General features: G+C 37.4%; 2 protein-coding genes, 1 long non-coding RNA gene and 1 pseudogene across 6 annotated transcripts; all 4 read left to right on the top strand.

Annotated features, from left to right (window-relative positions):
- LOC109948138 (uncharacterized mitochondrial protein AtMg00810-like) lies at positions 1,647-2,432 on the top strand. Its single transcript, XM_020560080.1, has one exon. It carries the CDS (start codon positions 1,647-1,649, stop codon positions 2,430-2,432), a length of 786 nt encoding a protein of 261 aa, XP_020415669.1.
- On the top strand, positions 2,965-7,682 carry LOC18783368 (annotated as a pseudogene).
- On the top strand, positions 13,652-17,655 carry LOC18783376 (G-type lectin S-receptor-like serine/threonine-protein kinase At4g27290). 4 transcript variants are annotated; one of them, XM_020559488.1, is made up of 8 exons: positions 13,652-14,033; positions 14,151-15,401; positions 15,498-15,600; positions 15,692-15,824; positions 15,961-16,171; positions 16,382-16,619; positions 16,718-16,868; positions 16,947-17,655. In XM_020559488.1, exons 1-8 carry the CDS (start codon positions 13,973-13,975, stop codon positions 17,256-17,258), a joined length of 2,460 nt encoding a protein of 819 aa, XP_020415077.1. In that variant the 5' UTR covers positions 13,652-13,972; the 3' UTR covers positions 17,259-17,655. The 4 variants fall into 4 exon arrangements, with proteins under 4 accessions (XP_020415077.1, XP_020415078.1, XP_020415076.1 ...); XM_020559489.1 differs by lacking the exon at positions 13,652-14,033 and having other exon boundaries at positions 14,059-14,240; positions 14,349-15,401; XM_020559490.1 differs by lacking the exon at positions 13,652-14,033 and having other exon boundaries at positions 14,397-14,772; positions 14,901-15,401.
- LOC109948224 lies at positions 17,966-19,767 on the top strand. The gene is made up of 2 exons (XR_002270831.1): positions 17,966-18,276; positions 19,265-19,767. It is a non-coding gene; the product is annotated as an uncharacterized LOC109948224 (long non-coding RNA).

Below are 24,009 nucleotides of genomic sequence, written 5' to 3'. Positions count from 1 at the left end.
TAGCTAAGAGCCATCGTGTTCCTTTTCCCTTAAGTTCACATAAAAGTTTGGTTCATTTTTCTCTTGTTCATTCTGATGTTTGGGGTCCGGCTAAAATTACCACTCCTGGGGGAGCTAGATGGTTTGTCACGTTTATCGATGATTGCACACGTATGACCTAGGTTTCTCTTCTCCAAATAAAAGGGGAAGTCAATTCTAAATTTCAACAGTTCTATCAAATGGTAGAGACACAATTTCATACTAGAATTTAGGTTCTTCGGTCTGACAATGGCGGAGAATTTATCAACCATGATCTTAATCAGTTTTTACAAGATCATGGCATCATACATCAACGCTCATGCCCTTACATTTCTCAACAGAATGGTGTGGCTAAACGAAAGAATATACACTTATTGGAAGTGGTTCGTGCCTCTCTCTTTGGTGCCAATATGCCTCGATTCTTTTGGGGAGAAGTCGTCCTCTCTGCAACATACCTTATCAATCGGATTCCCTCCAATATCCTCAATTTCCAAACCCCCCTTCAAACACTCTACCACCATCTCCAAATACCTCTTACCAAAAACCTGGAACCCCGGATCTTTGGCTGTGTGGTCTTCGTCCACTTACATGATCACCAACGCAGCAAATTGGATCCCCGCGTCAAAAAATGTGTTTTCATCGGCTATGCACCTCATCAAAAAGGGGTACCGGTGTTATCATCCTCCAAGTTAGAAAGTCTATATTTCTATGGATGTTGTATTCCGGGAACCTGACATATTTTTCAACCGTCCAGGAGGAGGATCGAAATGCCAACACTTCTCCAATTTCTGAATTTTTTCCTGTAGAAACATCCCAGACTGAAAACGACCGGTTGCCCAATTATAGCGACCAGTCACCCAGCAAGAATTCAACTCTGTGAAAAAGCAACCGGTCGCCAAGGGACAGCGACCGGTCGTCTCCCTGCTATCAAACTCAGGAGGAGATCATCATTAAGGAGTTTTTGCCTGTGCAGGAGAATTCTTCAGCTCCAGTACCACACCAATCACCTACTGAGGACGTCATTCATGTAACATCTTCTCCTGAAACTGATAACATTAATGAAATATCCCTTAATGATTTAATTTCAAAAGGCACAGAGCCTGCATATCAACTTCCAAAACGAAATAACCGTGGAAACCTCCAGTTCACTATGAAGCAGATCTTAATGCAAAAAGGAAATATCCCATCAACAATTATGTATCCATCAGCAGACTATTAGAGTCTTGGGTACACTTTGTGAAGCAGTTGGCTGACATACCCGTTCCCAACAGTATAACTGAAGCGCTAGAAGACTCAAAATGGAAAGAAGCCATGAATGAAGAGCTCTCCAGAAAAATGGCACATGGGAACTCATGTCATTACCTCATGGAAAGAAGACAGTGGGATGTAGGTGGATTTATACTGTGAAACTTAAAGCATATGGATCCATTGAAAGATATAAAGCTAGATTGGTGGCGAATGGGTACACACAAAGATATGGGATAGACTACTAAGAGACCTTTGCGCCAGTAGCCAAGATTAAAACTATCAGAGTCCTTCTCTCTCTAGTAGCAAATCTCGATTGGTCATTACATCAGTTTGATGTCAAAAATGCTTTCTTACATGGAGACTTGGAAGAAGAAGTATATATGGACTTTCCACCAAGATGTAACTTAGCTCGTGACAAGGAGAATCAAGTTTGCAAGCTCAGAAAGTCATTGTATGGGTTAAAGCAATCTCCTAGGGCATGGTTTGGCAGATTCACTGAATCCATGAAGAATTTTGGATATATACAAAGTAATGCATATCACACTTCGTTCTTTAAGCGTGATGGAAGAAGACTTACTGCATTGATTGTTTATGTGGATGACATAGTCGTAACTGGAAACGACACAGGAGAGCAACTGAAACTGCAGAAGTATTTGTCTCAGGAATTTGAGATGAAAGATTTAGGTGATCTGAAGTACTTTCTAAGAATTGAAGTAGCCAGGTCCATAACTGGTATATTTCTGTCTCAAAGGAAGTATGTATTAGATCTGCTCACTGAAACAGGAATGCTTGGATACAAACATGTTGATACATTCATCAAGATAAATCACAAGTTATGTGAAGACATGGATCAAGAACCAACCAATAAGGAACAGTACCAACGCCTTGTTGGAATGTTGATATATTTAGCTCACAGAAGACCAGATATTGCATATGCTGTGAGTGTGGTTAGTCAGTTTATACATTCACCTTGTGTGTCCCATAGGAATACAGTTGATCGGATCTTAAGATACTTAAAGTCAGCACCTGGGAAAGGGTTAACGTTCTCCAAAAATAGAGATCTCGAAGTTGTTGGATATACAGATGCTGATTGGGCTGGCTCCGTTACTGACAGACGCTCTACTTCAGGTTACTTCACTTTTGTGGGAGGTAACCTAGTCACTTAGCGGAGTAAGAAACAAAATTTAGTTTCTCGATCTAGTGCTGAAGCAGAGTATCGAGGAATGGCTCAAGAAGTTTGTGAATTACTACGGATAAGAAGACTATTGACAGAATTGGGGTTCAAGCCAGAAAAGCCAATGGAGTTACATTGTCATAACATGTCAGCCATCGATATTGCCCATAATCCAGTTCAACATGATCGAACTAAACATGTTGAGGTGGATAGACATTTTATCAAAGAAAAACTTAAGAAGAAGATCATCCGCCTACCATTCGTAAAATCAGAAGATCAATTGGCAGATATCTTAACCAAAACTGTTTGTAGAAGAGTATTTTATGACTCACTTATCAAGTTGAGCATTGGTGACATATATGCACCAACTTGAGGAGGAGTGTTGACATGAGTCTCCTAATTAATCAAGGAGATTTACTTCCTTAATTAATTAAGGGATTTACTTTCCTATTTTTATATAGTTGATAAATCATTGTATAATTATGAGATAATTTCCTAATTCTTTACTGTATCTTACTGCAGCCATGGATACCAAAACCAACCCAATGTTGGTGTTTATAGTTGTTTTATTGTGCCTATTTCTCGAGTTCAGTATCTCCTTTGCAGCTGACACCATCACTGCAAACCAATTTCTCTCCGGTGACCAGACAATCGTCTCCAGGGATTTTGAACTGGGGTTATTCGAATTAGATGGCCTCCACTACATAGGTACCTGGTATTCCGGCCGAGTGGTATCTGCGAGTACCATAGTTTGGGTGGCAAATAGGGAAAAACCTATCTCTGATAGATTTTCATCGGTGTTGAAGATCAAATATGGCAATTTAGTTCTCTTTAATGGGGCCAAAACTCCAGTTTGATCCACACATTTGACCTCCACCACCACCTCTGCTTCTGTGCAAGCAGTTCTTTTAGATAGTGGAAAATCTTGTCTTAAGAGCTCATTCTAGTACATCTGAGTTTGTATGGCAAAGCTTTGATCATCCAACCCATACATGGCTACCAGGAGCCAAGATTGATTCAACAATCTTACCAATCAAACCCAAATTCTCACTTCATGGAAGAACTCACGGGATCCTGCACCAGGTCTTTACTCTTTTAAGCTAGACCGAAGCAATTCATATATCTTACTGTGGAATAGGTCTAAACAGTGTTGGACCAGTGGATCTTGGAATGCAAGTTCAAATCTTTTCAGCTTGGTTCCTTATATGAGGCGTAATTACGTCTTCAACTACAGCTTTGTTTCAAATGAAAACGGAAGTTATATGACCTATTCGCTTTATGATCCTAAGAAAGTATCTCCATTCGTGATATCAGTATCGGGGCAGGTTCAGCAAGTAGTTTGGTTTATGCCTTCCAGGCCATGGAAAATGTTTTGGTCTCAACCAAGACAGCAATGTGCTGTTTATGCGATTTGCGGGGCATTTGGGAGTTGCAATGAAAAATCCGGGGTCTTGTGTAATTGTTTGGTGGGTTTTGAACAGAAGTCGCCACGGGATTGGGCTTTGCAGGATTACTCAGGTGGGTGTCAAAGAAAAACTAATTTGCAGTGTGGGAATTCAACTAGTGTTATTCGGACAGAAGACCAGTTTCTAGAAATGCATAGCATGTCAATGTCTGAAAATGAACTGCATGTTAAGGTTGGGAGTGCTAAGAAATGTGAATCAATCTGCTTAAATAACTGCTCTTGCACTGCTTTTGCTTATGAAAGCAGTAACGCATGTTCAATTTGGATTGGAGATCTCCTGGGTGTGCAAGAACTTGTGGCAGATGACGCTGGTGGAAGAACTTCATACATCAGACGTGTAGCTTCTGAGCTTATGCATCTCCAAAGTAGTAAGTGAATAATTGTTGGTGTTGTTATGAAAGATCATTTCTTGGATAGCCATCTTGTAATTGGTCAACCTGAATATTTAATTTAATTTTATTTAATTTTTTGCAGATGGCAAGGGTGATACGGATAAGCGCCCCCTTATAATTGCAATGGTCTCAGCAGCAGCAGAGTTGCTTATGATAATTTTTTGCTATTTCCTATGGAAGAAAAGATTGGGGAAGCGAAGGTATTGCCATCACTCTGTCTCTCTTTCTCACACACAGACATACTCGTGCATTCATACGGATTCTATAAACAAATTATCCATGCTCTGACAAAGACTGAAACAGGACGCAGAGGAGGAAGTATGGTGCGACTAAAATAAATTATGGTGCTGGAAGTGGAAAGAATGACACAGAACTACCACTCTTCGGTTTAAAGAGTATATTAAATACAATAAACAACTTCTCTGAAGCTAATAAACTGGGAGAGGGAGGATTTGGCCCTGTTTATAAGGTGACTCTTCCATTTTGTATTGGTAATTAAAGTACATTAGTTTTCTTTCATAAATATTATACTTTTTGGTTCTCTTAACAACCTTTTTCCTAATTAAGTTCGATTGGTAGGATGGTGGTTCACTTTGTGTTTGATTTTCCTTCCACTGCAGGGGATTTTGCCTGAAAATCAAGAAGTAGCCATAAAAAGACTGTCAAAGAAATCAGGGCAAGGACATGAGGAGTTCATAAATGAGTTAAATCTTATAGCCAAGCTCAAGCATACCAATTTTGTTAGGCTCTTAGGTTGCTGTATTGAGGAGGAGGAACTGATCTTGATCTATGTGTTGATGCGAAAAAGTGGTTCGGCACGTATTTCGTCAACTTAGTTATATTATGCCTTCGGCAGGTGACTGTCCTCGGAAGATGTTCTACTTCGGAAGGGTAAGTACCTGCAAAAGGACGCGTTCGGTAAGTCCTTGGGGCACCGGTGTGGTACCGACCGAAGGCTCTCCGATGCTTTAGTAAGTACGGTTTTAGTAATATTAACTGACAGATCAATCGGTAGCGTACCGTTAGTTCTGATTTCCCTCCTTTTGGGGATAGGGGTCTTCTTATATAGGCCTTGGGAGGTGTGCACTATGCTCATATTTCCGATGTGGGACTGTGGACATGGATTGTGAGCATGACACGTGTCCGATGGTAAAAAGGGCCAAGATAGATGGCTTCGGTAGGAAGCATGCCGAAGGCGTTTCTGCAGCCAGAATCGATCCTGTCCACGTGTTTGGTTGTCATAGGCCATTTATCTCCGGTATAAACTGCTAAAATATTAAAACTATGAGAGAATATTTGTTTGTGGGAATTTTCTGTGTATTCTTTTCCTTGTAGGAGGTCATATTTATAATACAATGAAACCTGAATGGGCAAGTAAATAATAAATTCCTAAATCTATTTAGAGTAGGAAATCAGGAATTAAAGTAAATCAATTACAATTATAATAGGAATTCTTGGTGTGTAAGGAAAGTAAGTCAATATCCACAAGTCACGCCAACACTCCCCCTCACGTTGGTGCATAGATGTCGCCAATGCCCAACTGATCCAGTGAATTGTGGAATGCTTTACTGAAAATCGCCTTTGTCAAAATATCCGCCAATTGATCCTCGGATTTCACAAAATGCGCAATCTGGTCCATGCGTCGGGGTCGTTAGTCGAGAAGTCATAATCTGTGCAGCGGAAGATGCATAGGATACAGTTGAGTAGGAATTGGGATCGGAATATGAGCCTGAGTCGAGGCCGGAGTCAGAGTTGAAATCGGGATCAAGGTCTGAATCAGAGCCAAATTCGGGGTTGGGGTCATCATCGGAGTCGGGGTCGGGGTCGTCTTCGGAGTCGGGGTCGGGGTCGTCTTTGGAGTCGGGGTCGGGGTCGTCTTCGGAGTCAGGGTCGGGGTCGTTGTCGTCATAGTCGGAGTCGGGGTCGGGGTCGTCAAAAGAGGATCCTGATTCTGGATTAGGTTCGGGGTAAAAGTCTGCATCTGTAGGAGCGGAGCCATCTGGGCACTCAACTCAACGATGGTTGGTGGAGAATGAGAGAATGAGTCGGTGGTGCTACCTCTATGAGGGTTATCATCAACCCCTATAACACTAAATAAAATAATCTCTATTACAATATGACAAAATATAATTGGTAAGTAACCAAAATTCTAATGAAATAAGGACTCGCCAACATAAACACTATGAGTTCATGCCCAACGGAAGTTTGGACCAACTTTTGTTTGGTGTATCCTCATATCTTAGAAGATCCTTTTCAATGTGCAAAAGTTGTGTAATGCAAGATCTTTTTCCATTTGTCCAGCATTTCATCTAAAATAAAAAGAAAAACACTTAGCTAAATTTTCTTCATGGTTGGTCCTATCAGATCCATCTGAAAATGCAGAATTAGATTGGGGAAAACGCTTTCGAATTATAGAGGGTATTGCTCAGGGAGTACTTTATATCCACAAGTACTCTAGATTGAAAATCATACACAGGGACCTGAAAGCAAGTAATGTTCTGTTGGATGGAGCAATGAACCCAAAAATATCAGACTTTGGGATGGCCAAGATTTTTGAGATAAATCAAACTGAAGCAAATACCAACAGGGTTGTTGGCACATAGTAAGTACATATGTATATGTAGGGCATGTTTTTCATTCAGTTTTGCTAAACCTTATGCAATCACTAGTATTGCTTACTTCTTTACCATCAATTCATGCAGCGGATACATGTCTCTAGAGTATGCAAGATATGGCCATTTCTTTGAGAAACTAGATGTGTTTAGTTTTGGAGTGTTGTTGGAGATTGTAAGTGGAAAGAGCAATGCTGCTTTTTATCGCTTTGAACATTCACCAACTCTTGCTGGATGGGTAAGTATTAATAATTCTGAACTATATACGCTCCTTTCTGTTTTTTGCCCTGTAAATTTGCGGTTAACTGTAAAATACAAGTTTTAAGTATGTTAAATCTTAATTAGGCATGGGAATTGTGGAAAGAAGGTAGAGGAATGGAGGTGATTGATGCATCAGTAAGGGAAACATGCCCCCCTGATGAAGCTTTGAAGTGTATCCATGTAGGGTTTTTTTGTGTTCAAGAATCTCCAGCTGATTGACCAACAATGGCTTCTGTAATTCGTTATGTTGCAGAGCAATGAAGCCACATCACTTCCACCCTCCAAGGAGCCTGCCTTTTCAACTAACAGGAATTCCATACCTGTTGTTGGTTCTTCTCAATTACCTTCCGTTTTTTCCAACACTGGAGTCACCATCAGTTTGCCTAAAGGTCGATAGAGATTCCAATATTTGTTTCCTTCCCTCAACACATTTAATGTTGAGATATTTAGTCATATACCCATTCTTAGTATAAAAAAATATAAATAAATCTTACACCATCTAATTTCTACAAACAAACCAAAACAAAAACCCAAAAAATAACAGCTGACTCTATTTAATTTAATTTTTATTATTAAATTATTTTGATGCCCTATTGAGTTTTTTGAGTTTTTTTATAAGGTTTTGGGGTTGGGCTTGTTTTAAGAAATCGATGGCAATTTTGTAATTTATATGAAGTTAAAAGCCTCTTTGTTATGTTGTAAATGGGCTTTCGGTGTATTTCTAAAGTCCATTTCATATAGTGTATTTTTATAATTTGGGCCTCTATGTTGAGTATAATAGTGAATCTCCCTATAATGTTAGGTATATAAACTAAAAAGAAAAACGTTGTGACAATTGCAAGAACTCAGCAATACTATTTTTGTTTATATATATATATATATATATAGTCCCATTCCATTGATGGACACCCTTCAGGGTACTATACAAAAAAAAATTTCAACGATCCAAACAGTCCATTTTTCAAGTCTTCATTCATAGATCATTCTTGCAAAAAAATCAAACAAATTGAAAATCATTAAGGCATCTAATTAAGACCAACAAAATCATTGAACATGATGCTTCAAGAAGATGTTTAAATTTCAATAATTTAATTGAATGATCAAATGATATCGGATTCAAGTGATTTTTTCAATTTGTTTCAAATTTCCTTCATAATATTGGATAGATTTCTTGATCAACCCCTTAAAATAGGGAGATGTAAGATGAGGATGAGGTGGGAGGAGGAGGAAAGGAAAAGGGATTAATTGACCAAGAAGACAAATGGAAACCAAGAAATTTGGCAGTCCCGCTCACCTAAGGACCTAATAAAGATCATTGAATTAATCCAATGGCACATATAATTACTAGTTTAAACCCTCACTCATGGCCCTTGTTTTACTCAAACAACTGTTTTAATTATTCTACCTAGCAAAAAAATAAAAACAAAAAACAAAAAAAATTAGGATTACTCGTTGAATATGTTTTCCTTCATCCCAGCCACCTTCTCCAACCCAATGCTCTCAACCTTGACTCGTGTAAGCAAAACGAGTAACTTTATTGACTCAGAACATTCACAAAACAATTCACAACTAAAAGCCTTACAAAACCAGCTTATAAACTGGGTTAGCAACTGTAACTAATATTCGCGCCTAAACCGCGGACTTAACAACTAATCTAACAACCCAAAACTGATTAACAAACTGATCTAACAACCCCACAACTGAATAACAATTGAAAGGTGAGAAGGCTGCCACGTGGACCACTCTTCTCTTGCCAAATGGACCAATGACATGAATACAACTAAACCAGCACCTATCACCCTCGGCCATCTTCATCCCCTCATATGGGGTGAGTTTTTAAATCAATGCTGTTTGAAAACGAAAACTGGATTAGAATGTGACTCGTGAGGAAGTATGGGAATGTTATCGCATAATTGTAAAACTAATATAATTATTTAAAACTGATCCACTAATTTGGTTAATCTAAACCATTAATCTAAGGGTCAAAAACTTGGTCATAATTTGTGTAAGCAAATTGGTGCCATTGATCTGCCCCATATTATATATGTATAGTCTCTTTTTATTGAGGGATTCCTCAAATAAAGGGGCACTCTTTAAGGTACTATACAAAATATTTTTCAACAATCCAAACCATCTATTTTTCACATCTTCATTCAGAGATCATCCTCGAAAAAATCGTACAAATTGCAAATTATTAAGACATCTAATTGAGACTGACAAAATCATTAAGGCATATAGTGAAATTCAATACGAAGTGAGTCCTATAAAATTAGTGTTTGAGGGATCCCTCAAACAATCAAACAAACTTATTTGAGGGACACTCTTTATAGGGTCCACTCCGCATTGTATTTCACTAATATAAACCGTCTATGTTTTAGATAATCATTCAAAGATTATCTTTACAAAAAATAACTTGAATCAGATATCATCTCAAACAAACTTATTTGAGGGACACCCTTTATAGGGCCCACTTCTCATTGTATTTCACTAATACAAACCATCTATGTTTTAGATAATCATTCAAAGATTATCTTTACAAAAAAAATCACTTAAATCTGATATCACTCAATTGTTTTATTGAAATTTTAATACTTTTTTGAAGCACCGTGTTCATTGATTTCGTAGGATACAATTGGATGTCGAAACGGTTTCTTATTTGTCTAATTTTTTGCAAGGATGATCTATGAATGTAAACTTACAAAATAGATGGTTTGGATTGTTGAAAAAATTCATAGGGTACCCTAAAGGGTGTCCTTCAAATAAAAAAAATTTACCGGATCACTCAATTAAATTATTGAAATTTTAGTACTTTCTTGAAGCAATGTGTTTATTGATTTTGTATGACACAATTATATGTCTAAACGGTTTCCGATTTGTCTAATTTTTTATAAGGATGATTTATGAATAAAGACCTAAAAAATAGATGGTTTGGATTATTGGAAAAAAAAATTGTAAAGTACCCTAAAGGACATCTTTCAAGTAATTTTATTTGAGAGATTCCTCTGTTGGAAATTAGGAATGTTATTAAATTGTTATTTAGTTTCCTTTTATTAGTTGATTGTAATTGATTTGGAGTAGTCTCCAAGTAACCTAGTTTTCCTAGTTAAGCTTGTAATATCTCTATAAATACTTAGCCTTTTGGCTCTATCAATAACAACTGAGAATTATTCTTCTTAACAAAATCTCTAATTTCACATGGTATCAGAGCACTGATTCTAGGGCGTCTCTTGAAACTTTTTTACAAACCTTATTTTCTTCACAATCCGATGTTTCACAACCCTAGTTGCTAATCTTTGAAATCTTTTGCCAAATTGAGAGTCGTTGGCGCTTTTCATCCCTCACCCATGATGGGTATTCATCTTGTACAGTCGTCTTGTTCACCCTCTCCTCAATGATCAATATTTTATTCCCGCTAACAAAGCCATACCATCCCACAGTTCCTACATCTAACTAAACCAACAGTCGCACCCTTCTTTGGCGCTGCAATTTCCTTATGTTTTTCATACAAGTATTGCTCTCTATACAAATCATATTGAGCCATCTCTAGTCATGCTCTCTGTTGCAATCAGATATTGAGCCCATGTTTTGATGTTTACTACGCTTGCCACAACCACGGCATCTTCGTCCTTCATTGAGCCTACCCATCATTTTTTTAAGTCGTCTACGCTTGCGGCAGACACGCCGTCTTCATTGCGATTTCTTCGTGAGCCTCGTCACTGCTCACTAAGCCGTTTATTTCCTCCATGAGCCTCGTCAAGGCTCACCGAGCCGTCATGTCTTTGGACAACCCACGACATCTCCAACAAACGCAGGAGGCTCTACACTAGCACCACTGCTGTTGACCAGCCATTGTGTTCATTGATTCTTTACCCCTGCCTAGAAATCATCGATCGCTCGTATCCAAGCCATCTATCGTAATCTTCCTGAGAGCACCTTTGCACAACTGCTGGTCCTTTTTCTCTCTGTGTTGCCATCGCTTCTTTGCACCACGACAACCCAACATGAGCGTTCACTTTCTCTCCTTTGTTGATATATCAGTTTCTCTTTGAGGTTTCACATCAGACCCAATTTTTTTTTGTTTTCTTTCTCTACCTAACTTTTTTCTTGGCCAAGTTTGATATTTTCTTTCTGTCTCCACATCACTCAATTCTTCTTCTTCTTTTTCTGGCTAACTTTTTCGATAGGTCATATCCTTTTTTCGGTGGGTCATTTTTCAAACCAAAGATAAAAATAAAAGTATTTTTTTCACTTTCACGCCATCTTCTTGGCTTTGCTCCTTTTCTTTTTTTAATCTCTCTTTCATCATTATTTTTCATTCTCTCTGCTCTTTTTCCAAATCTCGACCCTCTACAAGCTTCGGATTTGAGGGGCAGATATGGGAGATAGACACATTGTCACACATCAGCTGCACACAGGCAGCTGCACACCATCATCAATAGCTTCCGCACAATTGCACCAGCAACATCATCAATCAGTTGCACCAGCAACACCATCATTCAGCTGCCCCAGCAGCATTATTATTCAGCTTCAAGAAAAGGCATCATCAATAACATTTGTTGCACATTAGCAACAAAATCACCATCGTTGCACATCAGCAACATCAACAACAGCCTTCATACATGCAACATGTGCTGAACATCAGCACAACATTATTTGGGTGCTGCTTCCTTCAACTCACGACTCTCATACATCGTCAAATTTGAGAGGAGCAACAACCCCCTTTACAGCAGCACACCGCTGCTCCATTTGCCTCCAAATTTGCCTTCATTACAACAGTGACACAGCTGCGACACAGCTGCCCCCTTTACAGCAGTGACACCACTGCCTCTTTATCAGCAACCTTTGGGAGTAACACCTTTCACAATCTCTTGTGCAAGTTGGACGTTCTTGATATCCACCCTCCAACTTGAGGGGGAGTGTTGGAAATTAGGAATGTTATTAAATTGTTATTTAGTTTCCTTTTATTAGTTGATTGTAATTGATTTGGAGTAGTCTCCAAGTAACCTAGTTTTCCTAGTTAAGCTTGTAATATCTCTATAAATACTTAGCCTTTTGGCTCTATCAATAACAACTGAGAATTATTCTTCTTAACAAAATCTCTAATTTCACATCCTCAATAAAAATAGACTTATATATATTATTGTTATATTAATGAAAGATTGAAGAGAGAAAGACAAGAGAATTTATTCTATCAACTCCTATATCATTCATCTTTGGCGCGTACATAACCACAACTCATAACCAGACTCTTGTTCTTCCTCTTCAGCGGAAAAAGAAATAAGCAGGGTTCGTTTTGAGTTTAGCCCACGATACATAGGTACTCAGAGATAACAGAGTGCTTGTCATTGTACTCAAAGCTATATAGCTTCTTTAAATCAACAAACTTAATGACATTCTCGATCAAATTCAACTTAATGCAGATTTTTGTAAATATAAAACAGATTAAATACGTCCAATTAAAACAATCACAATTAACAATAGGTATATTAAAGGAGAAAGAAAGTCTGGCTTGTGAACCTAAGAGAGGCACGATAAATGTTATCTTAAAGCCGTAGACACCTTCCTACGTGCAGGTTATGGCGGTGCCTACAACTCCAAGATACAACCCAAAAGCCTCATAGGATCTGGTCCATTATGCACGCCAACAGTAGACGAGTATGCTAGGTGTTGATCGATTGCCCAGGAAATAGATAAAGAGAATTGTAGGATATGGAGAATGATGAGTGTGATTCATATATGGAGCATGAGAGTAACAGAGAATTGTTAGTTCCCTGTTATGTCTGAGGAGTTCTTTATTTAGAAGACTCCACACACCCTTTTAATAAAGTCACGTCTATTTGGTGAACAAATATGACTCTTAAAATAAATAATCATTACTAAATATATAATAATAATAATAAATTTTGAATTTTTAATAAAATAAAATAAAATAATAAATAACTAACAATCCCCCACAAGATTCAAAACTTCACAAGGAATAGTCAAAATGAAAAACAAGTAACGATGAGGAAACTTAGGCAATTTGTATACCGTGCAATGGGTGTAAGTGTCTTTAGGACTTGAACCTATTAGTGTGAACAGCTTTCATCTGAAGGAATCATAGTGAACTATGTTGTCACATTCCGAGATCGGCTTCGCCGTAGCACGATATTGTCCGTTTTGGGCCTCCCTCTTTGTCCATTATGATTTGACTTTGATCTATACACCTCAGTCTTCTTGTGAAAATAGTCTTAGCCACATGATTGGTTCTTCCACAAACAAAGCAAATCCTCTCTCTTTCTTGATTTTTAGCCTTTTCAAAATTTCTATTTTGGTTGGTTTGTCTATCCTTAATAAGAGACCTCATTGATTATTTGTATGTAAGATTATTGTAGAAATTAATGAAGAGCCTTGGACTTTTCATTGATTTGGTAATTGCATTGAAAATTAAGTACCATTTTCCAAACCATGATGCCAGGTAGACAAATATGATGGCGACAATTTTCAATTGAATTACAAGCATTGCCACTGTCTTCCGCATCTCCTTCATCCAAAAATTATCCCCAAATTTTTTACCCCAAAAAAGAAAAGAAACTTTTATGGCGACTTCAATTCAATTCCATTACATCAAGTGTGGATCTTCCTTTCTGTAAATTAAATTAATTTAGAGTAAATTATCGATTGTATAAAAAATAAAAAATAAAAACACCAGAAAGGGCGGAGCATGGGGAAGACTCTAGCTAAGCTAAACGACTTCAGTCAATGAAGACAGCTTGTTTGCCAATTTTGCTTTTGTAACATTGTTGAGGTGAATTAAGGGGTTATGTATGACATAGACACTTCACGAGTTGACTTGGCTGACTTGGAATGTTCTGGTTTATCAAGTAAGCTTGTTTGCCAATTTTGCTTTTGTGCAGCCATGGACACCAAAACCAACCAAAAGTTTTTGTTGTCTGTTATTTTTTTATGCCTGTATATGAAAACCCATGTTTGCCTTGCAGCTGACACCATCACTGCAAACCAATATCTCTCTGGCGATCAAACCATTGTCTCTGCAGGTGGGGTTTTTGAGCTGGGTTTCTTCAAACCAGGTAATTCTTCAAACTACTACATAGGCATCTGGTACAAGAAAGTTTCTGTTAGGACTGTAGTGTGGGTGGCAAATAGGGAACAGCCAATCTCTGATAGATTTTCTTCAGTGTTGAAAATATCAGATGGTAATTTACTTCTCTTCAGTAAGTCCAAAGGTTCAGTTTGGTCCACAAGTGCGACCTCCAGCACCACTACCTCAGCCTCAGGTTCTGTAGAAGCAGTTCTTTTAGACAATGGTAACCTTGTCTTAAGAGCTGATGGGTCTAGTGCTAGTACTAAATCAGAGCCTTTATGGCAAAGTTTTGATCATCCAGCCGATACATGGCTACCAGGAAGTAGAATCGGATTCAACAAAATTACCAAACAACAAAGCCAGATTCTCACTTCATGGAAGAATTCAGAGGATCCTGCACCAGGTCTTTTCTCTTTTGAGCTTGACCCAAAGCAAATCAACTCATTTATCATACAGTGGAATAGGTCTCAACAGTATTGGACTAGTGGACCATGGGATGAAAATTCAGATAAATTCAGGTGGGATCCTGAGATGACGCTTAATGATGTTTTCAATTACAGCTATGTTACAAACGAAAATGAAAGTTATTTTACCTATTCTCTTTATGATCCTAAGAGAATATCTCGATGCGTGATGTATACCTCAGGGCAGATTCAGCAGCTAACATGGTTGGAGACTACCAGCCCCAGGCAATGGAATTTGTTTTGGTCTAAACCAAAGGTTTATGCCTTCTGCGGACCATTCAGTACTTACAATGAGCAATCCTTGCCTTTATGTAGTTGTTTGATGGGGTTTGAGCCAGAGTCACATAGGGATTGGAGTTTGCAGGATTATTCAGGTGGGTGCTCAAGAAAAACCACTCTGCAATGTGGGAATGCTACTGGGACAGAAGACAGGTTTCTAGAAATGCCTAGCATGTCATTGCCTGCCAGTGTTGAAGATAAACACTCTAGTATTGCTTATGCTAAGCAATGTACATCAATCTGCTTAAGTAACTGCTTTTGCATTGCTTATGCTTACAGCAGCACTGCTGGATGTTCAATTTGGACTGGAGATCTATTTGGTCTAAAGCAACTTGCACCAGATGACGGTGATGGAAGGACTTTATATATCAGACTTGCAGCTTCAGAGTTCAAGAATCCCAAAAGTAATAAGGAATTGTTTATTGGTGTTGTGGGGAGTGACCATTACTCGGAGCCATCATTTTTAATTTGTCAACTGGATCTTTTTGTTTTCTTTGCAGGTCATAAGCGCTCCCTAGTAATTGCAACAGTCTCAGCAACGGCAGGATTGCTTACAATAATTTTTTGTTATTTCTTATGGAAGAAGACTTGGGGAAAGGGAAGGTACTTTACCACTCTGTCTATCTTTCATATGTTCAGCGATACGGAGTCTAGTAATCCAAACAAAGGATGTTTTAACAATAAGACTAAACAGGAAATATGGTGCTGGAGGTGGAAAGAATGACGCAGGATTACCACTCTATCGTTTAAGGAGAATTTTAGCTGCAACAAACAACTTCTCTGAAGCTAATAAACTGGGAGAGGGAGGATTTGGCCCTGTTTATAAGGTAACACTTTGATAGTCCTATTGAGCTATAAATATGATAGTTTCTTTTATGCATTTCTTAATAATTTCACCCATTACTTCTCATTTGGTAAGGTTGTAATTGTCTTAATTTGTGTCGGATTTTTCTTCCACTACAGGGGATTTTGCCTGAACTCCAAGAAGTAGCCATAAAAAGGCTGTCAAAGAAGTCAGGGCAAGGACACGAGGAGTTCATGAATGAGTTGAAGCTTATAGCCAAGCTCCAACACACCAATCTTGTTAGGCTCTTGGGTTGCTGTATTGAAAAGGAGGAAATGATACTGATTTACGAGTACATGCCAAATCGAAGTTTGGACAAATTTTTGTTTGGTATATATATGCTCATCACTGCTAAAATTAATTCTTTGATATTGTTGATTTATGAGACGTCAAATCCGATTACCTTTTTCCAAGATCTTTTCCCATGTTTTCAAAAGTGGTGTAATGCAGTATCTTTCTCTGTGTGTCAAAAATTTTATTTCAAAACAAAACGGAAAAATATTCACCTAGCTGATTATTCTCCATGGTTTGTTGAATCAGATCCGTTGGAAAAAACAGAATTAGATTGGGGTAAACGCTTTAGAATTATAGAAGGTATTGCTCAGGGGCTACTTTATATCCACAAGTACTCTAGACTGAAAATAATTCACAGGGACCTTAAAGCAAGTAATGTTCTTTTGGATGGATCAATGAACCCCAAAATCTCAGACTTTGGAATGGCAAGGATCTTTGGGATGAACCAAACTGAAGCAAATACCAACAGGGTTGTTGGGACATAGTAAGAACACATGTTTTTCATCCATATACAAAACCTGATGCAAATATTAGTCATTGTTATTGCTTACTTCTCTACCTCTACTGTTAATTCATGAGCAGCGGCTACATGTCACCCGAGTATGCACTCTATGGCCATTTCTCTGAGAAACTGGATGTATTCAGCTTTGGAGTGTTGCTGTTGGAGATTGTAAGTGGAAAGAAGAATGCTTCTTTTTATCGTTTTGAAAATTCCCGAACTCTTGCGGGATGGGTAAGTTATAGAAACTATAGTTTTTTTTTGTTCTTTTTTGAACAAGATTGATGGGTTTTGATGTTGAATCTCAATTAGGCATGGGAGTTGTGGAAAGAAGGCAGAGGAATGGAGGTGATTGATGAATCAGCAAGGGAAGCATGTGAGCCTCATGAAGCTCTAAAGTGTATGCATGTAGGATTTTTGTGTGTTCAAGAAGATCCAGCTGATCGGCCAACAATGTCTTCTGTTTTTCTTATGCTGCAAGGAAATGAAGCTGCATCACTTCCACTCTCCAAAGAACCTGCTTTTTCAATGCATAGGAACCACCCCCGCGCTGCTGTCGGTATCCCAGCAGTTACCAGTTTCTCCAACAATGAAATCACCGTGAGTATCCCAGAAGGTCGATAGAAGTTCAATTCAGTAATGTTTCATTGCTTCAACACACTTGAAGTTTGATTTATGAAGGAAAATGGAAGACACTGAGAAGTGTTGACAATAGGCAATGCAAAGACTTGGACCAATATCTTTTGATGGGCCAATGTCCTTCATTGGGGTTCAGAATTCTTATAGGCCCAAATTAGGTGCGTTCATAAGCCCAAGCTCAAAGAACGCATAGCCCAGGGATGGGTCAACCCAAACCTAGTCTTATTTGTATTCTTTTTTGCACATACTATCTCATTTGAGCGTAGTTAGTAAAATACGGGACGAGTATAATGCTTATAAAATATTTTGTGTATTATTTGATAATTTTCTTGAAAACGTCTGATGTAAATATTGGTCAGCATATAAAAATTAAATTTATCTATTTAAAGTTTATTATTTGTAGTCATTCTTTCCATAATAGGGATAAAATGAGGAAATAAAATGTATATTTTTTAAAAATATTCCGAAAAATCTGTATTATTTGTGCAAATTACCTTAATATACGAATAATACACATTTCATTTTATATATAAAAAAAACCCTATATATTTCTATGTTTTCGAAAAGAATAACAACTTTAATATACGAATAATACACAATGCTAACAACTTTAATCGGCCCTACATTTATAAAGAATTTCATAGAAGAGTTCCTCCTTTTTTTCTGGGAAACATAAGTCTGTGGTGCGCCGGGTGTACCTGTACAGCCCATCACGTGGCCTTTTTTTAAAAACAATGAAAACTGGTTCTTTTGGTTAACCAGTTAAACTAAGGAAAATAAAAACTCCCGCTCGTTCAAAACCTAGGCTGCACACAGATCGATTTCGTCTATCTCCTCCTCCATAGCTTTGCACAGCCACAGCTCTATTTCGGTGAATTCATAGCTGCACAGCTTCCTACAGCCTGAAGAAGCTCCCCCCACTTCGTCTTCTCCATCTGAGGAGCAGATTTCAGCCAAAACCCAGAAACCCACTTCGTCTTCTCCAGCTGCTTCCTCCATCTCGGTAAGTTCGTGTGTTGATTTTCGTTATGTGTAATTGATGGTTCTATTTAATTTATTCTTCTAGTGATTTTGAATTGTTGTTTCAGTTTTTTCATTGAACAATTCCAGAAATTAATGATTCAAATTTTGTATTTCTTTTCCCACTCTGCATTTCTGCTGGGTTGTTATAGTGCCTCTTGATCTGATTGTATATATAAATACCCATGAGGCCTCTGATTGTGTATGATTTAATTGTGGTGGGTTTGTGATTCTGAAAGTGGCGTGAGGTGAAGTGGGTATCTGACATTGATGGCTGTAATGTTCATGCAATTGCATATCTCTGTATGCAATTACTAATAGCGTGTATGCAAATCCAATTCATTGAATGCAATTAGAGTATATAGTTTTTTTTTTCCAAAGTATGCACGTATCTCACATTCATAGTTGTAATGTTCGTGGAATTGCATAGCTCAATATGCAATTGCATAGCTCAATATGCAATTGCATATCTCTATATGCAATTACTAATAGCCTGTATGCAAATCCAAGTCATTGAATGCAATGACAGTATATAGTTTTTGTTTCAAATTATGCAACTCAGGTGATTTCGTGGTAGGTAGGTAGGTTTGACTGTGCTTTAGAATAATTTGTTATGGGGATTAAAGTGTTCCGAAAGTGTAATGTGAGGATTGGTTAAGATTTGTATTGGGATTTGAAATGAGTAAGAATCCCGACCCAATAGAGAAATGCATGGGTGGGTTGTGTGCATTATCTGTGCAATGTAATAATCGAGGGCTGATGCACTTGCAAGTAGTATCGAGCAATTGCATATCAGTATATGCAATTACTAAGCTACTGTATGCAAATCCAGGTCCCCGTATGTTTTTAATTAAGCAATGTGATGTTGTGGTGTTTACGGGGTTTAGGGGGTATTAGGCTTTGGATTAGTATTCAAATTCTCGGCGCTAGAGACAATTGCATGATAGTGTTTTGTACTTGATTTGTGCAAGTTATGGAAGCTCAAAAAAGGGGATCAACAAAAGGAAAGCGCAAAGTCGACAGTAATGTGCAACAATCAAGAGTTGGCCAGGATGCATTTTTTAATTTCATGTAAGTTACACGTACATCTAAAAATCGAAAATGTAGTTGCTTAATATTATGATGGTTTTTTGATTAAAAATAAATGATTTACAAAAAAAAAAAAAAGACATAAAATGGGGAAAGTGGCAAATGCAAAGTTGGACAATAAGGTGAGAGATGGCAATGGATTGGGTTAGTTTATTAATTATTTTATTAAAAAGGCTCTTTTAATGAGATTTTTTTTTCCAGGTACAAGAAGAGATTGCTAATAAATGGAGGAAATTAAACCTTAAAGAGAAGGCTACATATGGTTCAGCCTTGGAAGGTTCGAGTGGGCCAAGGATTAAAATATCAACCATGTAAATAATATAGGGCCTCCAATTTACGGATATTTCGGGGGATATATTATTATCGTCTTAGGTATCGGAAAAAAGAAGAAGACAGATATAGGTATTGAAACACATAATTTTGGTATAAAACTTTCATAAATGTTATGTACATTATCAATGAATGTATTGAACAAATAAAACTCAAAATTTACTAATAATAAGATATACATATGATGAAATATAAGTGGTATGTAATGTGTGTTAATGAAAAGTTTGAAAATAAAATGTTGATTAGAATGAATAAACCATGCATAAATCCATAGTTTGTTTTAACATTGAATTACAATTTAGATAAGTGTCCATCTACATAAATGAAGAGCTCCAATGAGGTTCAAACAATGAGGAACAACCATCTAGATTCATACAATAGTCATACCAAGTTACGTAACCCGAGCAGTTTGTAAGCCATGTTTGAACATGGTGCACATAGGTCTCTCTTGAGCTCTCTACTGTCTTCCCATATATGAGATAGTTAAGATTAACCCAACTAGTAGAAAAGGGCGGCCCTGAAATAGTGCAAGTGGCGCCAATGCACAGGGCCCCTGATTTTTGAGGACCCCCTAAAATTATTTATTTTACATAATTTATATTATTATTATAACAACTGTATATATACTCCAACGTGCAACAAATTGACACAAAAATTTATTTAGTGGAGTTGGTTTCTAGTGCATATCCCTTGGTACAAGGCTTACATGAAAAATTTTAAGAACCACATTTTAAATAGTTTTAAAAAAGAAGCACCTGAAAAATATCAGGGGAAAGATCCAATTAAATTAACAATACTATATATCACACCCATACGCTTTTTCTTTAAAATAATAATAATAATTTCTTCAACTCAAAACAAAACAAAACAACATAAAAAATAAAAAATCATGTCTTCTTCTTTCTCATGAACTCTTATTTTTTTTCTTACCGAACACACCAACATTTAACTTTATCAAATGAACACAACGTACTCAACAAACGCAATCTTTGCGTTCGCGTGAAAAAATAGTGTGTTTGTTTAAAAAAGAAATTTAGTAGGGTCCATTTTTCCGGGGAACGGGCAACTTTACCCAACGAACGCACTCCTTGCGTTTGCATGAATAAATATCCCGTTTGTTTGAAAAAGTAAGTTCATTTGGCCCATTTTTCCGAGGAACGGGCAACTTTACTCAATGAATGCAACCCCAACGTTCGCGTGAACAAATCGCCCGTTTGTTTGAAAAAGTAAGTTAGTTGGGCCCATTTTTTCAAGAAACGGGCAACTTTACTCCACGAACGCAACCCATCGCGTTCACGTGAACAAAAAGCCTGTTTGTTTGAAAAAGTAAGTTAGTTGGGCCAATTTTTCCGAAGAACGAGCAACTTTACTCAACGAACGCAATCCCTGCGTTTACATGAACAAATAGCCCGTTTGTTTGAAAAAGTAAGTTAGTTTGGCCATTTTTTCAGGGAACGGGGAACTTTACTCAACGAACACAACCCCTGCATTCGCGTGAACAAATAGCCTGTTTTCTTGAAAAAGTAAGTTAGTTGGGCCCATTTTTCGGAAGAACGGACAGCTTTACTCAACGAACGCAACTCATTGCGTTCGCGTGAACAAATAGCCCGTTTGTTTTAAAAAGTAAGTTATTTGGGCCCATTTTTTCGGGGAACGAGAAACTTTACTTAACGAACGCAAGCCTTGCGTTTATGTGAACAAATAGCCCGTTTGTTTGAAAAAGTAAGTTAGTTTGGCCCATTTTTCTGGGGAACGGGCAACTTTACTCAATGAACGCAACCGCTGCATTCGTATGAACAAATAGCCTGTTTGTTTGAAAAAGTAAGTTAGTTGGGCCCATTTTTCAAGGGAACAGACAACTTTACTCAACGAACACAACCCCTGCGTTCGCATGAACAAATAGCCCGTTTGTTTAAAAAAGTAAGTTAGTTTGGCCTATTTTTTCGGGGAACGGGTAACTTTACTCAACGAACGCAACCGATGCGTTTACGTGAACAAATAGCCCGTTTGTTTGAAAAAGTAAGTTAGTTTGGCCCATTTTTTAGAAGAACGAGCAACTTTACTCAAAGAACGCAACTCATGCGTTTACGTGAACAAATAGCCCGTTTGTTTGAAAAAGTAAGTTGGTTGGATATATTTTTTCGGCGAACAGAAAACTTTCCTCAACGAACGCACCTGTTGCGTTGGTGTGAAAAAATACCCCGTTTGTTTGAAAACGTAAGGTGGTTGGGGCATGTTTTCGGCGAACGGGTAACTTTTTTTAAGGAACGCACGTATTGCGTTCGTTTGAACAAATACCCTGTTGGTTTAAAAAATTAGCTATGTTGGCCTTCTTTTTCGGCAGAACGTCGAGTATTTTTGAACGAAAGCAAATCCTTACGTTCGTTTGAACAAACTCCCCATTTGTTTGAAAAAGTAAGTTGGTTTGGCCAATTTTACGGGGAACAGATAACTTTACTAAACGAACGCAACCCTTGCGTTCACTAGAACAAACACCCCGTTTGTTTGATAAAATATTTTAGTTAGTCCAATTTCTCGGGGAACGACTAGCTTTACTCACCGAGCGCTCCCCTTGCGTCTTCGAAGTAAAATACCTTTTTTGTTGAGTAAATCAAGGAGTTCGTTGGGTAATTTGGTCAACGAACAACATTATTTACCCGACGAACGAGTCGCTTAGCGTTCTTTAGGTAGGTTTGTTGGGCATAAATTACTGAATATAACTTTCATGATTTACTACTAATTTAACCCAATGAAGTATTGAGAATAAAATTGAACTTTGTTGATTATCTCCAATTATTCCTATATTGTTAATTAAAAAAAAATTCAATAAAATCAAACATATGATTGTTGGTACAAATATAAATTTAAAAGCTTTCAACAAAAATTATTACTTAATGGTCGATTGATTGAGTCACATTGAATTGACGAAAAAGAAAATTGGACCTTTTCGATTATGATCAATGCCCAATTGATAATATATGACCACGAAGTGAAGTGGAAATATGAGAAGTCTTCTTATATCCAATCTCATTGCTTAGCCCACATACGAATCATATTCCAAGGATTGTTGTGCTATTATGATTGTAGACTAAATAACATAGATGCAAACAATGATTTTGCCCATAAATGATGGTGAAATATCCAAAAAAGAACGCAATATCACATGTTTGGCTTTAAGGCATATATTTAATATCCTTTCATATTATTTAATGTTACATAATTCAATTATGTTTAACGTATGAAATGATCAATGTGCCCTCATATTTAATGACAGATTGGACGAAATGTTAGGGAATTAAACGGCAGGGGAGACATTGGTGATAAAGAAAATTCATATCCGTAATATTATGAAAAAAAAGGTCATGCGATAAATTGAAAATTGGATACAAGTTCAAGGACTAAATCAACAATTTAACCATGTTAATGGTTTTTGTGGGCATATATCGCATATTTGATAGCACGTGTGCAATTCTCAATTTATAGTATCCATATGCATATGCCTGTATGCAATCTCGTAGCATCTATGTGCAATCTCATTTTACAATATGCAATTGCATATATATATACGCAATTTCGTAACGTCTATTTGCAATTATTAGTTTACAATATGCAATTGCCTTCCGCCCTTTTTTTGGTTTTTAACTTCTTTCGTTTTTACTAGAAGGCTCATTGGCTCACACTCTTATAACGTATGCAAAGATCACCAAATTTCCTCTTTTTGGCTAGAGGGCCTCTTTTGTGTGTGTGTTCATTTGCATGACAATACGGATAATCTACTACTACCTAAAAGCTATAGAAAATTATATGTGATATCATCTATTTTCTCTAACCAAGACTACATGTCACATAAATAAGAAATAAGATCTCAAAAAAGAAACATAAACAAAGAAAACACTTCACCTAAAATATTTTGTAATACGTTTAGCTCAATTTATAACTTGTAGAGTACACAAATGTTAGCCCCTAAATATTAGGCTCTCAGAAGAAGGTGAGAATCTCACCAAGTATGCATGAAAAGTCCAAGTGAGCATACCCCTTTCTGCAAATGAGAGGGAGGTAGAGAGAGATTATTCAAACACTGTGATGGTATCTCAAAACACATATTTCAGTGTAACAAAAATGCACTTGTCTTAACTGCTCTTTTCCTGACTCCTTAGCCAGAGCAACCAATATATAGCAATTACGGCAATCACAACAACCAATATCAATCATGAACATCACATTTAAACCATACACTTACAGATTTAGCAATACAATCTTTGAAATGGTAATGGCAACCCAAGACACTTCACCTAAA

Source organism: Prunus persica, chromosome G3 (genome assembly GCF_000346465.2).
Source record: "Prunus persica cultivar Lovell chromosome G3, Prunus_persica_NCBIv2, whole genome shotgun sequence".
NCBI lineage: Eukaryota > Viridiplantae > Streptophyta > Magnoliopsida > Rosales > Rosaceae > Prunus > Prunus persica.
The sequence above is the reverse complement of the archived record's forward strand: the minus strand, read 5'-3'. Positions and strand labels throughout refer to the sequence as shown.

Coding starts and splice junctions, on each gene's coding strand:
- LOC109948138 (XM_020560080.1), top strand. CDS start 1,647: ATGGACTTTCCACCAAGATGTAACTTAGCTCGTGACAAGGAGAATCAA.
- LOC18783376 (XM_020559487.1), top strand. CDS start 14,069: ATGGACACCAAAACCAACCAAAAGTTTTTGTTGTCTGTTATTTTTTTA. Junction 15,601..15,691: donor AAGACTTGGGGAAAGGGAAG/GTACTTTACCAC, acceptor AAGACTAAACAG/GAAATATGGTGCTGGAGGTG. Junction 16,869..16,946: donor CCCGAACTCTTGCGGGATGG/GTAAGTTATAGA, acceptor AATCTCAATTAG/GCATGGGAGTTGTGGAAAGA.